The sequence below is a fragment of the Cryptotermes secundus genome, unplaced genomic scaffold, assembly GCF_002891405.2.
Source record: "Cryptotermes secundus unplaced genomic scaffold, Csec_1.0 scaffold382, whole genome shotgun sequence".
Taxonomy (NCBI): Eukaryota; Metazoa; Arthropoda; class Insecta; order Blattodea; family Kalotermitidae; genus Cryptotermes; species Cryptotermes secundus.
This window is the reverse complement of record NW_019744111.1, coordinates 214,202-241,037: the sequence shown is the minus strand read 5'-3', so window position 1 is coordinate 241,037 and position 26,836 is coordinate 214,202. Positions and strand designations below refer to the sequence as shown.

General features: G+C 39.9%; 1 protein-coding gene across 2 annotated transcripts; it reads right to left on the bottom strand.

Annotated features, from left to right (window-relative positions):
- Positions 1-785: 785 nt before the first annotated feature.
- Positions 786-24,925, bottom strand: LOC111874456. 2 transcript variants are annotated; one of them, XM_023869975.2, is made up of 9 exons: positions 24,778-24,925; positions 20,928-21,000; positions 17,353-18,806; positions 16,226-16,393; positions 13,113-13,209; positions 11,485-11,690; positions 8,829-8,959; positions 4,937-5,053; positions 786-2,363 (listed from the first exon to the last, which is right to left on the bottom strand). In XM_023869975.2, exons 2-9 carry the CDS (start codon positions 20,997-20,999, stop codon positions 2,173-2,175), a joined length of 2,436 nt encoding a protein of 811 aa, XP_023725743.1. In that variant the 5' UTR covers position 21,000; positions 24,778-24,925; the 3' UTR covers positions 786-2,172. The 2 variants fall into 2 exon arrangements, with proteins under 2 accessions (XP_023725743.1, XP_023725744.1); XM_023869976.2 differs by having other exon boundaries at positions 11,497-11,690; positions 24,778-24,924.
- Positions 24,926-26,836: the final 1,911 nt, after the last annotated feature.

The following is a 26,836-nucleotide window of genomic DNA, read 5'->3' as shown; positions in this document are numbered from 1 at the left end:
TTTTGGCCCATTGCTTCTACAGGAGTGTACTGTTCTTGGAATTTTCCAATATTACATAGAGCACTGATGATTATAAGAATTAAGAATTCATTTTCTCTCATATCACATCATTAAATTCAACAAATCTTATTAGTAACTGCAGTGAGAACCTCAAATCTCACAATTTTTAATGTTTACACGTGCCATTGTTCGTATGTCACACTTAGGAGAAATGAAAATTAAATAAAGAAAGAAAAGAAATAAAGAAAAACACACAGCAAAACCTCATTCATTTGTTATCACATAGTTCAAAATATTGTGGATTATTTGTCATGCAGGAATCGCTGAGCTACAGAAATCTGTAAACACGGCTATCACACAACAGTAAGGACAGCGGGTTTCTCTGTGCCGTGCCGAGCCGAGCCAAGCCAAGACAAGCCCAGCCGCACTACACTGGTTGCTACACAGCATTGCCTAGGAACGCCTCTGTAAACATGGCAATTATGCAACAGTGAAGCGAGGTGCATTTTCCACTAGTCCAATGGAGAGTTTATAGGAGAAACCGGAATTCCTAAGCAGAGGTTCTCGGAGAGAGTTCACGGAGTCAGTTATGAGAGAAGCACACAAACAGACTATAGAAGAATATGGGAGGTCACCCTTTGAGGATGGTGAGTGTGATTTAGAATATTTTGTGTGTGCTGTAGTGCAGTGATATTGGGAGTGTGTGATTTAGACGATTATAGTTCCTGTGTAAAATCTTCTGACAGGAAACGGATAGTGAAAAAACTGTCAGGGCTTAGCCATAGTTCAGATCTGTTACCTAGCAACGACTAGTGCAAGCAGGTATAGAAGACTTTATTCATGTGTTAAATTACAGTAATCCTTAGAGTGTTCTAATTATTTGTAGTCATGACTTGTAGGTTGTTAATAAAACCAATTAACAATCTGAACGGCGTCTTCAGTCAGCCAAACACGTTACAATATCATTCAACCTGAAGCCATTGCTAGCCGCCATTCAAGAACATATAGGGTGATTCTAAATTATTGTCGGGATTTCCTTGGTCTATAATTTTCAAATTGGAAACAACAAAATAAAACTGCTTATGAATATGAAAGTGTAACTCAGAAAGTTTCATTAACCTATAGAATCAATACTGCAGAATATTAAATGACTTCAACATGTGTGCCTTTTGTGGCATGTAAGATGTCCAAGTGGTATTCTCCAGTTCTCCAACATTTGAGGTGTAACTGTTTCGATCACAGCAACAATTCTGAGCTTCAGTTCTTCGAGAGAAGTCATAGTGGTCTTGTAAACAATGTCCTTAACATATCCCCATGTCTTCAGCAAATTGGAAACGGTGAGCTTTATCATCCAGCTTTAAAGCCTACTGCAAAAAAGCTTGTCTAGTTAAGTTTTGTGGGCTTTGAGAAAACGCTTCCTGGATTTCACAGAAACTCTGACAATAATTTAGAATCACCCTCTACAATTCCATGTGCTCTTTAATGTGGATAGTTAAAAAATCAGTTCATTTATAATTTTAAGTAAAAATTAAAGTAAAATTAAAGCATAATGCACCTCAATAATTCAAATTGTTGTGAAGAAGTAGTTTGCATCTTCTTAATAATTTGTGTACCCCTATAGTATTATGATTATTAAGAGAACAGCACGCTTTAAGCTCATAAACAGTTAGAAATTTGACTGGGAGGGTGGCTGCTGGCTCTGATCAGGCACTGAATATAAGAAGTAGGGTAAATCGGACCCAGTGCACAGAAAAAGCCACATGAGACCAGAATGTTGTCTGTTTCAAAACAGAAGTTCTTAAGCTCTCAGTGGTTTCAATAAAAAGAGCAAATGTAATAGAAAAGCACAGAAAATTCTGAAATAACAACTGTACCTTCTGTTCTTGCATTATTATTCTGATTTTAATTTATGTGGAAATGAAAAAGTCCACAATGGAAATGACACCTCCCTCGATTTTCCTCATAGAATTAATATTCATTACCAATCTGTTGCGATAATAGCATCATCATCTTTGACCAAAAAACATCATTATTCACTATGAATATTTCATCTCCAAGCACTCTGAATTAACAAGGTTTTATGATATGGAGAAGTCCGGTTATAGAAAACATCAAATTGAGAATATCCAGTTACATAATTACAATGGTCTTACTTGCAGCTCACAAAAAAAATTAAAGCAGTTTTGGTTGTTTTTTTAGGGTTGTAATATCAAGTATCTTGTCTGTAGAGCTCTGAAGCTGTTGGTATGGAACTTCTGCTTTTGTGTCACCTCTGGCACTACCCAGTCTCTGAATTCGTTCACCTGCATTGTGGCACAATTTATTGCTCTCCTTGATCCGCACAACACCTCCATTAGCATCACCTGCAATTGTAAAATTAAATATTTCTTTCATAATTCAGATTACTGAATTTCTGGACTTTGTCCATCATCCAGCATTCTAAAGATCACAACATTTTAGAAACTGGATCTGTTTCTGTTCGTAGGTGAGAGGGTGAGAGACACTTACCCCATTGGGTTCATTAGAGAGAGCTAACCACAATCACTAGACTAGCTTTTCGTAATAGATCCAGTTTCAAAAACATTATGATCTTTAGCGTTATTTAGAATATGACATACACCATCACCAGAATCCTTTGGAATTTACTTCTTTCATATTGCACTACCAGTTTCAAGAAAAGTCATGCTAATAAATTGTGAAGAGGACTGTCTTCTGGGATGTCATGTCATGAAAAATAACAAATTGCTTCAATGGTTCAATGGCACACCTGTTCAAATACCAAATAAATTCAGCCAAAACAGATATATCTTGCATGTAGCAAGGAAAAAGTTAAAAGTCAACATATCAAAAAGATAAATTTCCTCTTCAGAATTACTGGGTTTTTGGGCTTTGTCCATTGTCCAGTATTGTAAAACTAGAGAATACATTTTGGGAACTGGATGTATTTCCATCCCCAGGTAAGGAGGAGACACCTTCTCTGTTGGGTCCTCCCTTAGAAAGAGCTAACTTCTATCACCGGACCTGGTTAGCTCTTTCTACAGGACACTACAGGGTAGGTGTCTTCCCCTTCACCTGAGGATGGAAACAGATCCAGTTCCTGAAAAGTTGTGTTCTCTGTTTTTGAGAATACTGGATGATGGACAAATTCCAAAAACCCAGGAATTCTGAGTGTTATATCCAACATACCCTTTAGAATCTACTGTTCCATCTCGTGCTTCATCTAAGTATCAGCTATACCTAATCAACTAACGCTATTTCTATTGTGTTATACAAAGAGAGAGAAGACATATTTTTGTATAGGGATTAAAAACAGTCTAAAGTTGAAAATACATGTGAACTTAGTATGTTCAAACGCTGGTCTTCTGGATTATGACACCCTGCAATCTTACAGGTTCCCAGATGTTAGCTATCTTTCCTTACTTCCTGCATGATTTGCCATCATTATACAGAGAAAACTTTGCATACAAAGGGTATAAGTACTTGTGCCTAACCACCACCCCATGAAAGCACATGGAGGGAGTGTAAGCAACAAAATTACAAATACACAGCGTGTCCAGGTTCTGTTAGGACTGTGCTCATTAAAAATACAAGACGTGAATTATTTTCAAAATTTCACTCTTTTTATTTAAAATAGTCTCCTTCTGAATCAATACATAGCTGGAATCGATTGAAAAGTTTTCAAAAAGTCACTGTACTCCTTTTGTGGAATCGCATTTCGAACTGCGGTAAATTCCCTTTGGATGTCCTGGATGGTGTCGTGACGGTCTCCTTTCATTGCCAACTGAACTTTTGGGCACAACCACAAATCTGCAGGAGCCAAATCTGGCGAATACGCAGGATGATCAAGGACTGTGATCCCTTTTCTGGCCAAAAAATTGCGCACAATCTTCGATTTGTGGGGCGGGGCATTGTCGTGGAGGAGCAACCAAGAACCTTGTCCTTCAGGTCGAATTCAAAGAATTCTCGCCCACAAATGATTGAGGACTCAGAGATAATAATCAGAATTCACTGTTTGACCTTCTGGCAGAAATTCCTTGTGAATGATCCCTTTGGAATCGAATCGAAGAAAACGATTAGCAGTGCCTTTACTCGACTCTTTTCCATGTGCACCTTCTTTGGTTTCGGCTTCTTTTGGCTCAACGACCCTGCACTCTGCCACTTTGTGAGAGGCTCATATTGAAAACACCATATCTCGTCACCAGTAACAATCGATTTTGTAAATTTTGTATCACTTTGGGCTGACCGTAACATGTCTTTGCAGTGTTCCACTCTGGCATGTTTTTCATCGCCTGACAGCATGTGCGGTACAAACTGCGCACAGACCTTCCATTTGCCCAAATCCTCGGTCAAAATTTGATGCACAGTACTTTTTGGTATTCTCAGAATCTCCTCGATGAGTCTTGCAGAAACACATCTGTCTGATGCAAGGATTTTGGTCACTTCTTTCACATTTTCTTCGGTGCGACTTGTTCTCGGCTTTGATGTACANAAAAAGAGTCCTAACGGATCCTGGACACACCATGTATGTGTTATCTAGTCTGTGTATTTGACATTTATGAAATATGATGGAAGTAAAAAACTGGAAAATACTGATAATACATTGATAATAATATATATTTTTTAAGGTTATTTAATGATGCTTTCAGTATTGAGATTATGTAGCATCAAGATACAAAGGTTGGTTTGCACAAAATTATGCAAGTACTTTATGTTTATTCCAATTTTATGTGACTGATACGTTCTTATTTATTAACAGTTCATTTAAAAACATGCCAGTAGCCCAAAATATATAGTGTCACATGATGGGATGATGGTTGTAAATACAGGAGGGGGTTAAACTAGAGCTCACAAACAATACAGGAATCAGAATCACCAATTTTTCACACATCCCAAATTAGAATACTTCAATATGTTGCCAAAGTGTACTGAATAATACCTTGAGATGGCAGCAGGTGGTACCGTTCAAGGTACTTCAGTGTTCCAAGAGACAAATTCGTGGTTTTCATTGCCACATTGTAGAATGTTACATCTTGCATTCTATCAGCTTGTTTCCCTAAAAACATTAAGCACACATTCTCTGTAAATACATAAACATAAATCATATCTTACAGAAGCACCAATGAAATCTGCGGTGCACCAGTAACTGAACTGGAGAGTGGAGAGAAGGGGGAAGACAGGAAGGGTAACTAGAGAGACAGAAGAGTGACTGGCCTAACTGAACAAAAAATGTAATGAAAAATGTTAACAAAGGCACACTCCAACACAACACTAACACTGATATTGTGGTCTTCTGGGTTATGACACTGTGTAGTCATGTAGGTGGAAACCAGTGCTTTGAAGGAACATACTGTCTCCATTTTCCGGGTCCACCCTGTGGGCCTGACATAATACTGTGGTGTTTTTTCTCAAAGCAAGAACTGTGAAGCCAGAGAAACAGCCACAGCTAGGTAATGCCTGCACAAAATGATAGAGGAATTGTCACGAAACATATTATGTATACAGCCATTGCTAAGGAACAGTCGAGTAAACACATTCCCATAGAAATGTTTATACACAACAAAAGAAGATCTGTCCATGCTGGGGGGTTATAAAAAGGACAAAGAAGATCGTTTAAGTTAGTTCAGTTAGAGTCAGTTATGAGAAGTAACATGAAGTACGTGGAGGTCATTCAGTGGAGGAGTTTAGTTGAGCTGAGTTAGTACAGTGTATTGGATGGAAGTGAGTTCATTGGCAAGTGAGTGAACTAGAGGGCTGCTGTAGTTCTCTGCTTGCACATTTTCATATTCTGAATAGGTGGAAGAACTACTTCTCTCAGTATAGAAAGTACATAGGGTCAGTGATGTTAGGCAGATAGAAATTCATACAGCTGAGCCATAAGTACCTCATGCTAGTGCTTCTGAGGTTGAAATTGCTATTGCAAAGTTGAAAAGGTACCTGTATAAATCGCCAGGTAGTGATCAAGTTCTGGCAGAACTTCTTCAAGCAGGAGGCGAAATATTACATTCTAAGATACATAAGCTAATTCCTTCTATTATTGCACCAGTTCACAAGAGGGGTGATAAAATCTACTGTTATCAACTTCATACAAAATTTTGTCCAAGTCCATATACAGATAAAATTATTAGGGATCATCAGTGTGGGTTTCAATGTAACAGATCAACTACTGATCAGATCGTTTGCATTCATCAGACACTGGAGAATAATTAGAAGTAAAATGAGTAGACTTCAACAAAGCCTATGATTCAGTTAGGAGGGAAGTATTGTACAATATTCTGTTTGAGTTTGGGGTGCCCATAAAACTAGTTAGGCTGATTAAAATTTATTTAAACAAAACGTATGGTAAAGTCTGTATATGTAAACATTTGTCTGATAATTTCCCTATCCAGAATGGTCTAAAACAAGGAGATGCTTTATCACCACTCCTTTTCAACTTTGCTTTAGAATATGCCATTAGGATGGTCCAGGAAAGCCAGGAGGGACTGATATTAAAATGGGACATATCAGCTGTTGGTCTATGCTGATGATGTGAATCTACTGGGTGATAATAGTGTGACATGTTGACCCCTACCTCCCCAGCTGCACGTAGCTGTAACGTAGCGCTCGCGTAATAGGCGAGTAATCACCCCGCATCCTGGTAGCTATGCAACGCGCGGTGACGTCACGAGCGGAGCCGAAGTGAGCCGACGTTAGCCGAGTCCCCGCAACCTTGAAGCTATGCAAAGCGAATCAACAGCGGTGACGTCACCGAGGGATATCACGGTTGCTAGGCAGCAGTCAACAACTCCGGACAGCGTGGCTAGCAACACGGCACTAGACGACAATTGTCCGATCGAGGCTACATAAGGAGCAGCGAAGGCTATTCACAGTCAGTCCTGGAGCTACCGCCGAGTCAGTCAGTCAGGCAGTCCTGGAGCTACCTCCGAGTTAGTTCAGAGTTAGCCAGCAACCAGTCAGTTGTATTGTGGCATTTGGAGTGTACTATTTGTGATACTGCAGATAGCAGTAGTTCTAAAACTGTCAATTGTGTGATTGTAAGTGCGAATGTGAAATAAAATTCGCTATATCCAATACGGCGTGAAGTTATTTGTCGCGTCATACGCCCAATACGCGACAATATAGATACCATAAAGAAAACATAGACTTTAACTGATGCTAGTAAGGAGGTTGGTCTAGAAGTAAACACAGAGAAAACCAAGTATATGTTGCTGTCTCATCACCAAAATGCAGGGCAAAATTATTACATAAAGACAGATAACGGATATTTAGAAAATGTGGCACAGTTCAGATACTTTGGAACAATGATAACAATCAAAACCTGATTCAGGAGGAAATTACAAGGCGATTGAACTTGGGTAATGCTTGCTGCCATTCAGTCCAGAACCTTGTGTCTTCTCATCTGCTGTCCAAAAACATAAAGAATAGAATATACAAAACTATACTTTTGTCTGTGGTTGCATATGGGTGAGAAACTTGGTCTCTGACATTAAGGGAGGAACACAGACTGAGGGTATTTGAGAACAGGGTGTTGAGGTGAATATTTGGACCGAAGAGAGATGAAGTGACAGGAGGTTGGAGAAAACTGCATAATGAGGAACTTCATAACTTGTACTCTTCTCCAAGTATAATTAGAACGATCAAGCCAAGGAGGATGAGACGGACAGGGCATGCTGCACGAATGGGGGACAAGAGGAATACATATAGGATAATTATTGTGTTTGATAAACTTCGTTTTTGGAAATTGTGTTCATGCTGGGTGCCAAAGATGTTTACAGAAGAACACAAAATGAAATGGCAGGCCAGTACATTGATTTTTCTGACATGAGGCAGTGAGCAAGGCAATGACTTCTTGAGCCACAGTGAAAGGGGATGAGACATGGGTGTCGCACAAGACCCCTGAATTGAAGCAGCAGTCCATGGAGTGGAGGCACACATAATTACCAAGAAAGAAAACATTCTAACAGACCACTTAAACTTGCATGATCATGTGCAGAGCATTTTGGGACAGAAAACGCATTCTGCTCATGGCTCAACAATCAATGCAGGTGTCTATTGCAACAACTGCATTGTACAATGCAGAACAAGTGACATGGCATGATTAGACGGGGTGTTGTGATGCTTCATGACAATGCCTGCCCTCACACTGCTGCCACAACGCAAGATCTCACCGTGACATTTGGCTGGGAACAATTTGATCATTCCCCCCTACAACTCAGACTTAGTGCCAAGTGATTTTAATGTGTTCCTGCCTCTGAAAACTTCCCTTGGTGGCCAGCAGTTCCACAACAATGAGAGGTCAAAGAAGCTGTTAACATGTGGCTTGCATCGCAGGTGGCATCATTTTACAATATAGGGGTACAAAATCCGGTGCCTTGCTACGACTAGTGCCTCAACAATTGTGAAAACTATGTCAAAAGTAAGGCCGCACCATAGCTCAAGCGGTTAGTCACTGGCTTCCCACTGCGGCGGCCCAGGTTCGATCCCAGGTCTGGTCAAGTGGGATTTGTGGTGGACAAAGTGGTGCTGGGGCGGGTTTTCTCTGAGTACTTCAGTTTCCCTTGCCAATCTTCATTCCACCAAATTTTCCATCATCATAATCACCCGGGGCAGGCTACAATAGGCCAATCAGTGACCTCTGTGCCAAGTGGACCCAGTTGGACTCCACCCCCCACTAAGCGAATTTAAAAAAAAAATTAAAAAATGTCAAAAGTAGTACACAGTATGTACATCAAACGACAATATAAATGCTTTGGAAACAAATTCTTGTTTTCTTCAATAGCCCATCAGAACTTACTTTCTGGATAACCCTTGTACATAAGTACAGTACTCACCTTGCTCATTATGGTTCAGGTACTTGAGGGCCAAAGCATTAATATGTATGCTAGTATCCGACTCGCTGCTTTCAGTTGCAATGGGCACAATATCAAGACGAGGGCAGTGTAATGAGTCGAACTGCTGAACCCTGTAAGTCACAACACAATAACAAATTCACAACTGCAGAGTATACAACAAACCTCATGAAGCACAGTCTTTCTTGAGAATCTAACAGTTATTAAGCTCATCAAGAAATTCTCCACTTCTTATGGAACCAAGATTCATTACCATGTTTATAATAGCTCATTGCTAGTCCCAGTCATGAGACAGTAAAATATGGTCACAAGTCGCACGAGACTCAGAACCAAAGACGACTGCTGGTGAGGGCTCAAAGCAACTTACCAGACTGGCAGACCTTTCCTCAGCTAGATAGATCAACACATTATCAAACTCTATTTGTTTAAGATCAATATTAATATTATCCTCACATACACAGCAGGTTTTCCAAGTATTTTGAACAAAATTCTATAGGCAAATTCTCATTTCTCTTTGGTCACCCTAATATTTGATGAAGAGTATAAATTATGCAGCTCCTCATTATCCAACTTTCTGTATCCTCTTGTAACTTCTGCCCTCTTAAATAAAAATATCCCTTGAGAACCCTGTTCTCAAACACCCTCAATCTATATTCCTCCTTTATGTGACAGACTCCACCTCCATACAAGGCAACAGGTGACATTAAAGATCGTGAACTGAATGGTAGCAAGCACATCGTTACTTTAATCTTCTCTTAATTTCTTCATGAACACAATTTTAATTTATTGTCATTTCCAAATATCTGAACCTTGCCACATGTTGAAGAATTTATTAGTTACCTATAAGTTATGTATACTGCATTCTGTTAAAGATTACAAAAACATGCACTTAGTTTTCTCTGTACTTACTTCTAGATCAAACTTCTTTGTACCACCTAACAGAGTTTATGTATTTTTTTACGATAATTAGGTTTAACCCAGTAAATTAACACTTTGCAGACTGGTGATTTAAATATTTAAATCACACTGGGGACTGGCATTTTTATACCTACTACCCTAACTTGTGCACTGTTCACTTTAAAAATTAATATAAAATCTCCGAATCAATTTTATGAACCACAATTTTTGGAGAACACTTATCAATGCTCCTAGAAGTGCTTGAGAGTGTGATATTTCTGGAAACATTCCCATTTGTGAAGTGGCATTACACACTTGCAAATGTAGACAGTCATAGTCATTTTTTTGTGAACTGCGCAAACACGGCATTGCCTAGGATGCTTTCCCTTGGAATGTTCACTCTTCACAATTTTCACGAGGGTATGTTTCCGCATATCACCCGAGAGTCGCACTGTGGGATCCACATGAGGCTTGCATGGGGTGGGATTGGATGGGCACGGTCGCACTAAGTCTGTGTCTGACTCTGGTTCTGCCGCCACCATCTGGTCTGTAGCCCAGGGCTTTGCCACATTCATCAGAAATGCTTTGTATTTCAATTTCAAATCAGGGTTTAGATTTTTGTAAACCAAAAATGAACTTAAAATGGCACAATTTATAAGCCACAAGGCAACTTTCACTTTCATTATCTGTGGCCACAATTCTCTGTTGACCCCTGTCACTTCCACTGTCTGAGTCACTAATCACTACTCCTCCACAAGGCACGTCAGATAGCTCATCGGAAGACAAGTCACAGAGATGGCTTTGCTTTCAACCGCTTTTGTCCTTGAAACAGATTCCCCTCTACTAACTTCCTGCCTGGTACATATACAGCTGGAAGGGGCAAAGTTTATTTTCTTTTGGAGTAGGGACCCTAGCCAGCCAGGTCAAGTTACTGAATACCTAGCATACATTCTGAAGATTTATTACACAGTATTCATTGCAGTTGTGTGGCGCCAGAGCAAGGTATAGTGTGTTACAACCTAATGTGTCCTAAAATCATGATATCATGCAACCAGTCTGCCATGTTTAAAAGTGAAAAGCATGATATTGTCACGTGTTGGGTGTATACGCGACAAATAACTTCACGCCTTATTGGATAGAGTGAATTCTATTTCACATTCGCTCTTACAATCACACAGTCTTAACTCAACTCGTAGGCTGCTGCCTTGAGAACTGTCTTCGGTGGCTGTGTAGTTCCCTTATAAACCCTCAGCTGGACAATGGGAAAACAGTTACATAATAGGCACCACTGTTGTCTGATGCCGTGTTTGCCGATAGCCTAGCAACACTGTTGGGAGTTGCTTACGGCTATGTAGCAACTGCGGCGTCCCATGTTACGTCACCGCTGTTTACTCACTTTCCTTAGCAACCGGCGTGCTGGGACTCGGCTCACTTCGGCTCCACTCGGCACGTCATGGCTGGCAGGGAGGGAGGGGCATCATCCATAGCGCAACACGTCACAATATCATGCGTCCGGTCCACAAAGTGTTAATATCAGCATAGGGCATAAGCTGTTGTATCCCATTCAACTTTAATCCCTCCTGATTCTCTAATAGCATATTCTGATACAATGTCTGTTGGTATTTGTGGAATAAATAAATTTTGTTATGACATTGCTTATATTGGTTTTGCATCATTTTTAAATTTGATTTTTCTTCCATGAAATAATTTAGCAGACATTGTAACTTACAAATATATTTACATCATTTCCAACCTTCTGACTTCAACAGGAACATCACTGCTGCAAGCATTATGAAAACTTATGCCCATTTTTCTGAGTTGGTCCATTGTAGCATTTTTGACGTCCTCTTCATTTTTATTTAACCTGCGGCTGTCGTGCTCATCATCACATCTGTTGCGGGGGTCACTGTCATGAGGCAAGTCTTTCAGGAGCTTATTCACCTGACCCTGAAATATTACACTATTTCAGAAGAAACCCATAATTCTCAGTTAAAAATGAAGGAGTGGTTTGCTTCAGTGCAATTTAAATATATGCTGTTATATTAGCAGAGATGAGCTAAAACTGATAGTGTTGTATGATACCTTTATGCCAAATGCAAGGTAATCAATTTATTCATTAAAAGACTGTTACACAAAAATCTCTCTCCTTCTCTCTCTATATAATTGAAAGGTAATGGTGAAATGATCTTCATATTAGAGTGTAGTTTCAAAATTCTTTTACTTTAATTTTTAATTAATTTCAAATTGGGGAGCTGGGATAGCTCAGTTGGTATAGCAACTGGCTATGGATTGGAGGATGGAGGAGTCGGAGTTAAAGTCCCGGTGAGACAAGAATTTTCACCTGTCCATGTTGTCGAGACCGGTTCTGGGGTCCACCGAACCTCCTATACAATGGGTACTGGGGGCTCTTTCCTCAAGGGTAAAGCGGCCGGGGCGTGAAGCTGACGACTCACCTCCAACTAGTGCCAAGGTCAAGAAAATGTGGATCTATACATCCACCATCCACATCCAACTCATTATCTCACCAACCAACTGAATGACTGACTGAAAAACTCCTCACTAACTTGTCCTACTTATAACATCTAGACATGGACTACATAGAAAACGCCACTTGCCATTATTGTCATATCCTCTTGTGGCCATGGCAACTTGCTTGTCTGAGGAGCCATTTCTCAGATGAGCTTTGTATAGTTGCTTATTTCGCAGTTGTTGCCTAGTAATGGGTCTACATACCACACTACTATACTGAAAGGTGCTGTCAGTAGCTCAGGCTATATAACATCAAACGACTGAATGACAGTGAATAATGAATTGGAAAGGATGTGGTAGGAAGCAGCCATGGCATAATTTGAGATACTATGTTCCAATGTGACTGGAGGGGCTGAGGACAAACAATGAAGAATTGGTCAGGGCAGTCAGTGTCTGAGCTGAGATCTGAACTGAACAACTTCCAAATATATGCCACAAAGGTTACCACTAAGGGCAGCTTGCTTGGTAACACCACTTCATTAATAGTGTAGTATGTACAGTATTATAGTACCAAATGATGGGGTGCCTATGAATGTATGGAGAACAGCATAAAACCATATGCATGTGACCATTTTTTTTACGATTCTATGACAGAACTTGGCTGTAGAGCCTGAGGAAACCCACAAGAAACCTGACAGGGTGGGCAGCCTCCAGTCTGAAAACTGAATATAAAGCAATATTGCTATGAGTACTCCATGATGTTTGGCTAAATACATCCAAGAAATTATTCTTCAGCAGTCATAATGAGAATTTTAAAAATACAAAGACAACTATATGAAATGGAGTGCCTATTGAAGAGTGGCTTGACGATTTCACAGTTGAGATGTATACTTAACTTACAACAACATTATTGTAGAAGGTCCATCCTATTCTGTTGAGTCCTTCATTGTTCCTCTGTTGGGAGTTATCTTCCTTGCATGAGTCCATCTCCTGAGCACTGTAAACATATTATGCCAGTTCATTAATTTGACAAAAATACCAATAGCTGAGTCTAGTGTTGAACAGTATCATAATTTGAAGAGGACGTGGAAGTTGCCATACCCCAATTGGAGGTACTATCCCAGCATTTGCCTGGATGGTCAGGAATCTTAAAAAAAAAAAAAACTCAATAAGGTGTTCTAATCATTGGACTGAGATTTGAACCTGGAAACCTCCCTAATACAAAACTCACTCAACCACAGCCTTCGATGTCAATGCCCTTAACACAATACATGTGCTGAAGTTAATTCTGTTCTATGTACATCCAAATGAAGCCTAGGTATTGTAATTTTCTACTTAAGATAATAAGATTTTGATTAGAATTTATGAGACACTCATACCTTGACAAAGATTAGCAAACAGGTGTCAATGATTCCCTTAAACAAATGACAGCAAATCTCAGGGCTTGAACAACTGCTAGCAAGACAGAAATCCCACAGTGTGGACTGTCTCTGGGTCACAAACCTTGAAAGGTTTAAACAAGATCTTAAAATCTATACATAACTGCTCTCAAGTTCGTATCTTGTGGTCCACTGGGTAGTGGCGCATTATTTCGTTACCAAACTATTTAATCAATTCATATCTTTAAGAGTATACAATTGCGACTGTGAAACTGGCCTGTTTCACCAAGAGCATAAAATGTGCAACAGGGCATGTTCACTTATCTGACTGATTCATTAAGCTAAAACAGCTTTCTTCCCCTCCCCCTTTGTATGATATACATTATCCTTTAAGAGCATAGCAACACTGTACGGGTACGCGCAGTCCACACGTGCGCAACGTGTTTTAAAATCTAATTTTAAGATAGGAATTCTTGTTTTACTTACATTATTTTTGGGTACCCGCTTTATAAGTAGATAGTCTTCCCTCTGCGTCATCTAACTGAATGTTGCATCTAACTGAATACAGAGTCCGATGTCATAATTCATGCACTTTGTCTGGATGTAACTCCATTTCCCATGCAAAGAGCACACACAACACCTCAGTCTCATATTAGAGGATGTCAGCCAGTGATGTCGAGTGGCCTCCTCTAATTGTAATGCTTATAAAACATCGCAATTTCAACTATCCACCATGGCCTCATTTTGCACTGGAGAAGCCGAAATTGAGAGGCAGCTGATAATACACTTCCCATGCTTGAGTGTGCGTGGGGCGAATGTGGGATGAAGGAATGTTTTTCCAGTTTGTATAAATGACACCGATTCAGACTGTGGTACAGACAACGCTGAAAGTGGCGAGGAAGCAAGGGGGCAATGCGGGGTTATTCTGAGAACAGTACCTCTGTGTGGCTACTCTGGGATATACACAGTCAGAGTTTCTGAAGGACAAAGTACGATAAGACTTCGACCACACTCGTGCATACAGAAAGGTTCCAATGTGAATGGAGAATGTGCAATACAAACATAAACTTCCACCCCTGTTGCCAGATAAGACATAGTAAGACAGGATGTCAGCAGCATGCGTTTATACTGCAGAAACGTTTTGTGCAGAAACTGTATGCATATTTGTGGATAGACGCTCGAAATTGGGAAAATTTTTTTTTGGAATCAGTGTAACAATTCTTAAAGATTTTAAAATCTGTAAATTACAATATCTGATTCTATATTCTTTCTAGATAAAAGCAGCGTTTATTTCGTTCATTACAAAAATTGTAGAAATCACAGCATTTTCAGTAACATGCTTACAATTTGTAATACTCTATAATGGCGGGCATTTAAATTAACTCCGGCCTGCTGCCATTACCAGAATTTAAATGGCCTGTCTATTAAAGGTTATAATGAGGTTAGGTGGAGATATTTGTAATAAAACAGTAGCTAAGAATTTTGTATCATTCTGATAGATACCTGCTTATGCTGCAGGCATTGCCTAGGAAAATGTTCCATGGTGCAAATGAGTTAGAGAAGCAACATGAACTTAAGCCACAGCATTAAATAACTATAAATAGATTCCCCAAAGATAGAAATACGTGGGACATGTTAAGCAGTTTCCGTCTCAAGTTTCAGGGTGAAATCAAGCACAAAATCAGCTGATTTTTTTAGTCTTCACCTTTGGGAATCTACAAATAACTGCATTTACTTTGTACGTCAGCACACAATCCATTCAATCCATCTGAATTATAATGGCTGGTAAGGTTATCACAGATCAATTTGCCCAATGAAATCTGCCTATCTCCCGCCATGTTTCTGTCCATGACGAAAAAGGACATGGCTCTAGAATTTGATTTCTTCAAAAATTTGATTTATACAAGATTTTCATTTTAAAAGAATTTGATATAAGAAAGGACAGGTAGTACATTTTAGTGAAGAAGTTGTTAGCGTTAAAAACTGTAATTACAGTGATCAAAGTGCTCTAATATAGAAAACTGCCATTCCTGTCTCAAATCTTGGAATTTTTCCAAATTCATATCTATATCTAGTCTCAAACTGAAAGGATAATTCGTGCATATGTCTAGTACTTGTGAGTGCCCAAACATGTGCACATGTGCATGAGAGAGAGAGAACGTGTCTGTGTCTATGCATGCATGTGCAAGTCAAAATAAACTTAGAATTGCATCATACGCCTTTGATAAAGTCAAAAGGCACAAACTATGATCGACTGCTTACTGATTTATTTTACAATGTCTCAACAACTGCGTAGGATACACACACAGAAGATTCATACTGTATATACTGCACAGCACAGGATATATAGTACAATATAGTACAGTACTTATATCATAATAAAGTCCTTTGAAAAGCAATGAAAGATAATTTTGAGACCCGAAATAAGTCCACAGTATTCACTGAAATTTGATTCTCCACAGTAGTGAAAATTAAGACTGTGTTCTTCTGAGTTATGACACACCAACCTGCTACCTTTACTTTTATACCCTGAAGACTGAGGCAACAGTTTTTTCTGGAACACTGACAACCACTCATAAAAAACAAACCAGAAGACCACAGTTCACATAATACCATGATCCACAGTGCACTCACATGTCATCATCGTCTTCTTCATCATCCTCATAGTCATGCATGTCGACATGTATGGATGACACTGGGCTAGGTGCCTGTTCCTGAACTGTAGATAATTCCAGGCTATTGAAACATATTGTCTCATCATGGCTTTCTGGGACATGCACTGAAGAGTGGTAGCAAACAGAACTGGAATGTAATATGAATTCTGTTCACAGCAAATGGCGGCCATATCCCTTCAAGTATGATTAACTAACTAATTAATAACTTCATGAACCTGAACCGTTTTCGAGAAGTCACCAGTTGTGCAACCACTCAGAAACTTCCAAACATCTTATGGAAACCAAAGGTTCATTCCCATGTTCACAAGAGCCCTGGTATGATTCACTAAATCACTTAATATGTTTCATCATCCTTCTCTATGTAACTTTCAGTGATGTTCTAGGATTGGTACCAAGCCACGAAGACATATGAGTGAGTGGAGGTAACAATCCACCATTTTTCATTTTGGCACTAAATGGAGATGAGTGGTCAGCTTCATGTCCCTGCTGCTTTACCTGTGGGGGGACCACCCCACCCACCCACATTTTTTAGACCATTGGCTCACAGATGGCGGTGAGATTGTCAGCGTTAAGAGCTGGCTGCCCTTTACCCCTCAGGAAGATCCATGGTACTCATTTCTGTTAAAGGCTGAGCTGACCCAAGGGCCATAGGGTGACTGGATTGGGTCAACTGAAATATCAAATGACCTCATCGGGACTTGAACCCACAACCTTTCGGTTTGTAGCGTGCCCCTACACATCTTGAATATAACTCACTAAATATTCATCTCAGCAAAAAAATATCCTGAATACATGTCATAGAGAAAAATGAAATGTACATGTCATGCCCAATAAACATTCTTAGACTTTTTTAACATAAACAAAAGGGAATGAACATTCCGCAATTGCTATGTGTTATTATTCATATATTTAACATAAACAATGCAGAAGTTTCTGTTTTATATTATCTGTCAGAGTCAAAATCCTTGAAAGGTGGAATAAGAAAACAGTTTTATCAGGAAAACTTCCTAAAACAGGTAACTATATCATTAGCTGCTTCACCGTTTACATAACTGGTAATGATACTATCCATGAACATTAACCTACCTGTTGCCTGACCTTGGTTTTCTGTTATGCTGATCTGTCCTCTTCATGTCTTGTGGCTGCTGAGAATCAGCAGCATCAGTCAATGTTGTCATGACTCCAACTGAAACCACTGGGGTAGGGTCCGTGCTCACTGCAGCATCACAGTGAATATCAGTAATTACTGTCTGTGTTGATTCATCAACCACTTGGACATGCTTCTTCAAGGACTGGATGCTGGTGCAGACAGGAGTGGCAGCAGAACTACTCGTGTCTCTCGTTAGCAACAGCGTATCAACTTGTGCCTGTAAATGTCTCAGTTGTTCATTTTGTGAATGAATAAGACTGTACAAATCAGATAAAGATTTATCATTACTGTCTAATTCCTTCACTTTTTTCAATTGTTCGTATGAAGTATCAGCATCCTCTGAAATATCTCTGACATTCATACATTGTGTAGGGTTCCTGGCATTCCTACCATCAGTTTCCAAATTACAATTTCCTGTTTGATGGGTAAGAAAACGAAACTGAAACTGACTTTCACACCTGAGATCTGCACCAGGAGACAACTTCACACCTCTGTCTTTTCCTTGTTCATGAGGGAGCGAAGAGCAGGGCAATGGAGTGACAATATCTTCCTGATCGTTTGGCACAGAATTTTGCATGGATGCAGAACACTCAGCTCTGGTTCTTTCCTGTGGGATGTACAATGGGTCAACCCTCAAGCATGTCATTTGTTGCTGAGGTGAGGAAGTCTCTTTATTAAAATAGCATTTGTTCTGTTCCTCATCCTCTCTGTCTGAAGGAAATTTCTGTCCTGAACTCTTCTTCTTTGGATGCATTTTGTATTTACTTTTTGCCACTCCATATTCATCCCCCGTAGATTTGGAAGAGTACATAAAACCATGACTGTTTCTGGGACTGTTCACATCATGCCATACACTTCTGTCATGTTCATTACTTACAATCTTTGGGGATCCACTGTGTTGGTACAAAAATCTGTCATATTTTCTGTTACTTACAGAACTATCACTGGAACAGGAACTCTGCAGTACACTATGGATGTCTCTGTTTCTGTTAGGAGTATTGCACTTATTCAAAAATGTTCTTGGCAGGAACGTTCTGTTGGAATTTGTAACCACTTCAGTCTCTATAGTCCTGTTATCTCTGAGAATATTTGCACGTGACAAATTGAAATAATCTGAGTTGGTCTTTCCTGAAATACCATCACGTTTATGAGTTGAATGTTGGAGCAATTTACTGTCTTCATGACTAGAATAAGATTTATAGCTTCCACAGTTCAAATTCTCACGACCATGGCCTGTACTAGGTACCATATTCCTCCTTTCTTGTACACTGGTCTCATGACATAAATAGCCAGGTGTACTGTGAGTAGATGTTGTAGCAGTTCTGTCATTTACCCATGGTGTATTGCTGAATACGAGGGACACCTCTGGCACGGATGGGGTAATGCGTGGCTGAAAATAATAAAGTAAACAGCTTTATACATAAAGCTCCATAAACGTATATAAACTGCAAAAGGTCCAACTGATAAAGTTAGCAATCTTGCAAGCAACACTCCTAGTTCACACTTCCTTCTGTATGTTGAAAGTTGCATCTGATATAGATAGCATTATGTTAGTGATTTACTAATAACTTATGCTCCTAAAACCACTAAATTCCATATGAAAATTTTTCACAGTAGGTCAGTCAGTACAGTGACAAAATATAAAATGTCTCAAAAGATAAAACATCCAGACTTTAATGTTATTCTATGCTACAACATAAGACACCACCAAACAGGGATTGCTATTGCACAAGGAATTAAGTTGCATAAAATGGTACAAGCAGAATGTGACAGAGCACAGCAATGCTGAAATATAGGATGTCCAGATTAAAGGTATCCAAAATAAAAAAATTATATCTCGGAAAGTAATTGTCATACACATATCAGGTTTATGTCATCGGAAAGGAAAACCCTGTAAGTTTCTTCTCCCATGCCCGGCTTATGCGCATGCGCTGCCACATTTCTGCCATCATGTTAGGAATCACTTGGACAGAGTGATGCTTGGGAGATAGATCAGCAAAAGTGGATCAATTGCTTGGTCTCCTATGTTGTTCCATTTAACCCCACTTATTTTTTTCTTGCGGGATTATGTGAAGGACATTGTCTACCAGGTTAAGATCAACGACCTGCAACACCTGAAAGCCCACATAAGGGACGCTGTGGCTATGGTAACACCAAACATGCTGGATCATCTGGATAGTTGTTCTACCACCAAGGAAGCCAACGATGAAATTTATTGAGAAAGTTATACACTCAGAAAAAACTTTGACAGTTCCCCTTTGTAATGGTGTAACCCATAAATATGTATAATAAAAGTTTTCTGTGATATAATTATTTTATTTTGAATATCTTTCATCCAGACATCCTGTATTGTGCTACGACTCAAATTACAAGCAGAATGGATAATTCTGAGTATTTGGTATTCTTAATGTGTAACTCTTGCTTTCAGGGGTTAGCTGTGTTGTACACTGAAGCAGTTCCACTCTTTCAGCACAAACTGTAGTTGCAGGAGGATACAACCCAACATGTAGGTCTTCCAGTGGAAATAAGAGCAATACTGTGTAAAATGAGAAGAGATCTTGTGGTTAAGAAAAAGATCTGGAAGAAAGGATGTGAAACCATACCATATGGGTTTAGTGACTAGAGATTGGGTTTGGATTGGTAACTGGATTTACTGGACTCTTACAAACCATAACTAAAATTAATTATAGCACCATCACTAATTCACTCACTCTACAATTCACCACAGCATGCACTAAGTCTTCTCAGTCTGCTGTGTCTTGACTGGTTGCCTGGTAACAGCTTTCAATGCCACAGATTCATCAGCTTCTATGCTCAGCAGCTCCTGTCCTTGCTGACTGCAGATTGGCTGCAACCCCTGGCCATTGTCTGTCTCCTAGCCATGTCTACCACTGGCTAGTGCTGACTGCCTGCAGACACACTCACAAACTTGACTGACTCTTAGTTGGTTTCAGTTCTCGAGGCATCGCTTCTCCATGGACCCAACAGAGAACACCACATCCCACAATTCCTCTACTGTTCCATGCATAACTGCTGCTATGGTGACACGGTACTTACTGTGCCATAACCTAGCAACAAACATCTTCACTGATTAACTATTCCAGCTTTCAGCAGACATGCTGTAATATTTCATCCAAGTCTTCTTGGGTGATCATCTGTGACATGTTGAATTAGCATCCACTGTTTCAGGGGCTTTCACTATCTCCATCATGAGGGGTCAATACATGAATGCCATGTCCGCATGTTGTATTCGTACCACAGAGTATGCTTTCAGCTGTCCCAGGGCACGCTGCTGAGAGAACAGTGGGTGGGGTCAAGCCAATGGTGTCCTGCCCAGTGTGGACTGTAGGAAGTATAGTGAGTCAAGTGGTTAGTCATAGCAATCCATGTTGCTTGTCGATGGTTCTTACTAAGTTATATTGATGGGGAGGGCTTCTCTCATCAGAAATTTTATACTATTCTTGTTCATAAAAATTAAGATGTTTGTTACAAGACAAAGGGATGTTGGTACCTGATACGAGGGGGAACGACACAGTGCATTCCGTGGCTGAAGGTCTTCTGCATCGTGCTCATCACTGTTCATTCTGCAAACAATAAAATTACATCAGTGACCAACTAAACTACACAGTTCTAATTGTCACCTCTCACAACACAAAGAAATCTGTCCTGATACATAACTTTACAACAGCCTCACTCCATTTCTCTCTTAAAATGTATTCAGCTGTGTATGACTAATTATTCACTTCAATTCTTCATTCTTTTTAGTACTTGAAAAATGTGTCATGTTAACAATATTAGCAAATTATATTAATGTATTAACAGAACACACAGGTGACTGACTGCATTAGCATTATGCTTAACAAGAAGAAGTTGGCTCCTAGGAAAAGAGGCAAGATTTTCACATCTGTAGAAGATGTATACAGACTTAGGTAAGACAATTATATAATTATTATTAAATGCGTGTGCGATATATACAGCTGTTCAGTCACTCAAATAAAATCAATGTCTGAAAGAAACAAAATAAAGAATCAGAGACTGGAAGAGCATTTCATAAGCAACACACTAAGACATATTGTCCTTTTATGATCATAAAGGCATAATTACACATGTGTCATGCACATGTATGTAGTATCTCCTACGTTCAACCATCACATATCACATGATTTCATCTGCTTGGTTTCCAAAGCACAGGCTTAATCACTGCATAGTAAATTTTGATTACATTTTTTACAAGCAGGAGTATGGAGCTGGGATAGCATAGTCGGTATAGTGACTAGCTATGGACTGGAATACTTATAATGCCCTTTCTTGGGGACAGAAGAGGATATTTTCATTTGAAGGAGAAAGCTCTAAATTGCATCAAGTGGAGGAACTGTTTTGGAAGAGACTATGGACCTGTCATCTTGACAGATTACAGATGAATGAATGAATAATGGCATTTAGACATTTCCTCTTCAACTGTTATAGCACTCTTGCACCTCTGATCTCGGTGAAGCGTCTTAGCTCTTCGTTCTTCGAAGCTGGACTGACTCCTGCTCTAACTGGTCTCCTGTCAGATATGAACTATTATATCCTGTACTGGGGCTGAATAGGGAACACCTTGTCAAAGGGTTTAGTTTCGCCCACAGCTATGCAATGAATCTCTTGTTGCCGTGGGAATACATTTTTACTGCCTCAAACAATTCATTGCTTAGATATTGATAGCCCAATGTTAGGTTCTCATGTTCTTCCAGCGGTTTGCTAGGTAGAATGCTTTTTCACAGTGCATTGTGTAGTGACGGATGTCTTATAATCCAGCATTCAGGCAGCACACCACAATACATATAAAAAAATCACTGCAGCAATTTCTTCATCTGTCAGAAGTGGAAATCCAAGGTCTCCTTCATCCAGCTCAAGCCAATCATGAATATTTTGTTGCATGGTCTCGGTCTCTCCAGCTGCCCTCAACATAGTCTGAAAGCCCTCTTGCTCCTAAATCTCATGTTTCTTTTAAAGTATGTACTCAACTGGGAACAGAATTTTTCATTTTTCATATTTTGATCAAGATTACCTGATTTCCAGGTTAAACATAACCAAATTAATGAAGGTTTACTGCATGTAAATGACTCAAACTTTCTAGATGAAATAACAATTAAACTCAGATATTCAAATTTCCTCATGTAATTAAAATAAAAACAATACAGGGAATTAGGATTAAAAGTACATGGAAACACTTTACCACAATGCTTCTACATCACTTTAATAACGGGGGCACGCGATAGCATAGTTGGTTGAGGCACTATGCTACAAGCCGGAAGGTCACAGGTTTGGGTCCCAATGAGGTGGATTTTTTCAATTTACCTAATCCTTCCAGCCGCACTATGGCCCTGGGGTTGACTCAGCCACTAACAGAAATGAGTACCAGGAATCTTCCTTGGGGGTAAAGGGCGGCCGACACGTAAGACTAATAACCTTACTGTCATTTGTGAGCCAATTGTCTAGAGAAAATGTGGGAGCCTCAACCTCTCACAAGCTTATGGGCCTTCATAGCCTATTACAGGGAAAACTTTTACCTTTATGTTGAAACATTTCTGGACATTCTCTATTACAGCAAGGCTCCTGTTCTATGTTCCTCAGTTTAAGATTTTTCTTCATTTAACATTCAATTTCAATGATCCTAAGTCAATCTCAGTGCTCTATTTTCCTCAGTTGTGTTCAAACCCACTGCTCCTAAAAATTGCTTTAAGTTGAGGTTTTACTGCACGTTCTTGATAAGAAATGGAGAAATACATTCATATGCATATTAGATGTACTACTGAACTTCTTAAATTCTAATTTAAATAAAATATCATACTTTTCAAATATAAATTAGTACAAAAATAATTAGTTTTTAAATTTAAATAATAATTCTGATAAATGCCAAAAATAAGAAATAACAATTTGGCTATTCTGCAAGTTTCTATACATGCTAGATTTATTCTGTTGGTCAGGCTGCATCATAGCTCAAACGGTTAGCTGCTGGCTTCCCACCGCAGCAGCCCAGATTCAAACCCAGGTCTGGTCAAGTGGGATTTGTGGTGGACAAAGTGGTGCTGGGGTAGGTTTTCTCCAAGTACTTCAGTTTCCCCTGCCAATTTTCAGTCCACCAAAATTTCCATCCTCATAATCACCTGGGGCAGGTACAATAGGCCAATCAGTAGCCGCTGTGCTGAGTGGACCCAACTGGACTCCCCCCCCCCCCCCTATGTGAATAATTAATTATTCTGCTGGTCACTTAATGATGCTTTTAGTATCAAGAATATATAGCAACGGTTAGTCTGACAGATCAGTGATAAACTGGAAAGGATTTGGAAGAAGTCATGGTCTAATTGAGGAACTACTACAGCACCTGCCACAAAATCCTGAATGAAATTAGAACTAAGCCCTCCAGAATATAAGTCCTAGACTACCATGTTCTGTGATAACAGATTTTGAATGAACCTAATGAACCACAGAAAGGTAACTTTACAGTATAAAGGTTTGTAATATACAATTTTGATTATCAACAACTTACACTGCTTCAAATGTTAACCAGACCAGCTTAGAGGTTCACCCAACCTCCTATCCAATGGGTACTGGGGGTTCTTTCCACCGGGGTAAAGCAACCAGGGCACAAAGCTGACCACCCCCTCCTGCTAGAGCCGAGGTCAAGGAAATGTGGATCTATACATCCACACCCCCATATGCCTTCATGGCATAGTGCTCAATTAGTTAAGCACAGGGACAATTTTACCTTATCACCTTACAATATTTCAAGTTAGAACAGACTAGCCCAGCTTAAATGATGACATCTGGTTGAATAGCCTCCAAGATATAGCTTACAATGTAATTAAGGAAACCAGAAACTGACTGCATAAGTATATCCCATTGTCTCCTCTCTACACCGGGTCTGCTACAAAAGAGGATTTGTAAAATACACGTTTCTGCTTTTGATGCAGAAGAATTTGAAAAGAATGAAATTCATGTGGCATGGATAAAATTACATATAGGCAGAAGTCTGGTTCTTATGCCAGCATAGCTTCATTACAAATTCATCAGCCGTAACAAATTCCAAGTTCACGGCCGGATAATTTACACCAGTAGAGACGTCAATCCATCAGTTACATAAAAATTAGCAACCTATCATAAACTCTAGGCAAAAATTACGTAACGCGACATAATTTAAGGTAATCAAACCGGATCGGCTGCAGAAACTTCAAAACACTGACAGACAGATCCTCATTGAACTTTACAATTATTCAAACCTCTGATAATCCAGGCATCACAATCTTTCTAATCGTATGTTACATGCATACACTAAACTAATTTATAATTTCACTGTAACATTAGCAACATATGGTTACCTCTTAAGCAGAATATGAATTCACTTAAACCCTGGACGGAACGCACGAAGCAGCAAACCTTCAAAAAGAGCATTGACAACGATTTACAGGCCTTACTTCTCAATTTCACGCCGAAACATTCAAAATAGTTCACATTCCTACCACGTAACGGCCCCCATATCGCCTAATATGATGCACACTAAATGATCCGTGATGTGTTCACCTGCAACATGGATATCACGATTGTTACACACCCATATATTCCCTAACATATACAAAATGCAGCATATGTACGTCGCCAACAAACACAGTAATATAGGCAGTATTCTGTGCTGCCAAGCGGCCTCCGTAGTCTAGGGGTAACTAAAGGTACGCGGGTTCAAACCCGGCGGAGGTCGTGGAATTTTTAAGGGCGGAAAAATTCAGGGAACAAGTCCTCCGGGAGGTACTTTAAGCCGTGGGTACCGTGTACGGCACGTAAAAAAACCTCATGTCCCAAGGGGACCACTGAGCCAAATTCAGGAGTCTCTAACGCCTCTGGTAGATGGGGGAAGCATCGAGATACCGCTGAGCCAGCAGAGACCGAACTCGCTGGCTGAGTCGGGACTGATGGCACGCACCAGTACCGGTAGGGAATAGAGACTGGTAGAATATCATAGGGGGATGCATAATGGACCAACAGTTCGTCTAAGTGCATGGGGAAACGCACCCTCTCCAATATAATACAATACAATTCTGTGCTGCCATCTACTACCAGCGCAGAAATACGATGGTACCATGGTAACTATACTAGAATCGGTACTTGCTCATGGAGCTGAGCCCTTCTTAAGGAGCCGCCAATTCTGCAGCTACTCAAGAATTTCTCAGCATTTTATGGAACCCGAAGGTTCAACACCGCATTCACAAGAGCCCTCCACTGGTCCCTATCCTGAGCCAGATCCATCCAATCCATACCATCCCATTCTATCTCTCTAAGATCCATTCCCTGTGGTCTCTTTCCTTCTGGCTTTCCCACCAATATCCTATACCCATTCCTCATCTCCCCCATTCGTGCTACATGACCTGCCCACCTCATCCTCCTTGGCTTGATCGTTCTAATTATACTTGGAGAAGAGTACAAGTTATGAAGCTCCTCATTATGCAGTTTTCTCCAACCTCCCATCACTTCATCTCTCTTTGGTCCAAATATTCTCCTCAACACCCTCAGTCTATGTTCCTCCATTAATGTCAGAGACCAAGTTTCAGACCCATACAGAAGCACAGGCAAAATTATAGTTTTGTATATCCTAATTTTTGTTTTTTTGGACAACAAAAGGTTCTGGACTGAATGGTAGCAAGCATTACCCGAGTTCCGTTTATAGGAATCAGTCCAGGTCCAAGGCTTTGTGTTCATTTTTGTAACATACTGATTTTTTACAATGAGGAGCTGTTAGCCCCACGCCCAACCCTCAATCTGGAGGGCCACCCCTTGTTGGCCGTCCACAACTGCTTATTCAATATATTCACAGCTTCTCTCCAAAACTGGAGGGTGTCTCCTCCATCCACAACCTGGGGATGTGCCATGCCATCGTGACAGGGACCCACCTAACTAGAATTGGTAACGAAGTTAATTACTACTCAACTCACCTTTTGCATAACCAGGCTACTCGCAACTTAAATCAAAAGTAAAGTCGTCCCTTTGCTTAATTAAGACACATGGGAGAATAGCGGTATAGCTTGACCGTTCTTGACCTTGGAAACAGATTGAGGCAAGTGGTCAGCTTCATGACGCAGCTGCTTGACCTCTCAGGGAAGGAACCTCTGGCCCCAATTGGATATATGTATGGCTGTGTGAGCCTGAGTTGGTCAGGAAGCTATAGATTAAAAAAGAATTATCTTGCCTTTGCCAGGAATCTAACTCCAGACGTCCACTACATAGCCCTTTGCTATACCGACTAAGCTGACCCAGATCCTACTCATGTTACAAATTAATAATTACTCAAAAGGCCATCCTCTTGGATATGATGCTATATAATCTGGTGAAAGTTCGCCAGTGTCTCAGAGAAATGTACTGGAGCCGTTTTCAGTGTAAAGCAACTGA

What these genes read in the sequence shown, in the direction of transcription:
- LOC111874456 (XM_023869975.2), bottom strand. Translation starts at nt 20,999, where the DNA reads ATGAACAGTGATGAGCACGATGCAGAAGACCTTCAGCCACGGAATGCA. An exon ending in GTCGTTCCCCCTCGTATCAG is followed by an intron (nt 18,807 to 20,927) that starts GTACCAACATCC and finishes TATTATTTTCAG; the next exon opens with CCACGCATTACCCCATCCGT. An exon ending in GTCAGAAGGTTGGAAATGAT is followed by an intron (nt 8,960 to 11,484) that starts GTAAATATATTT and finishes TGTGACTTACAG; the next exon opens with GGTTCAGCAGTTCGACTCAT.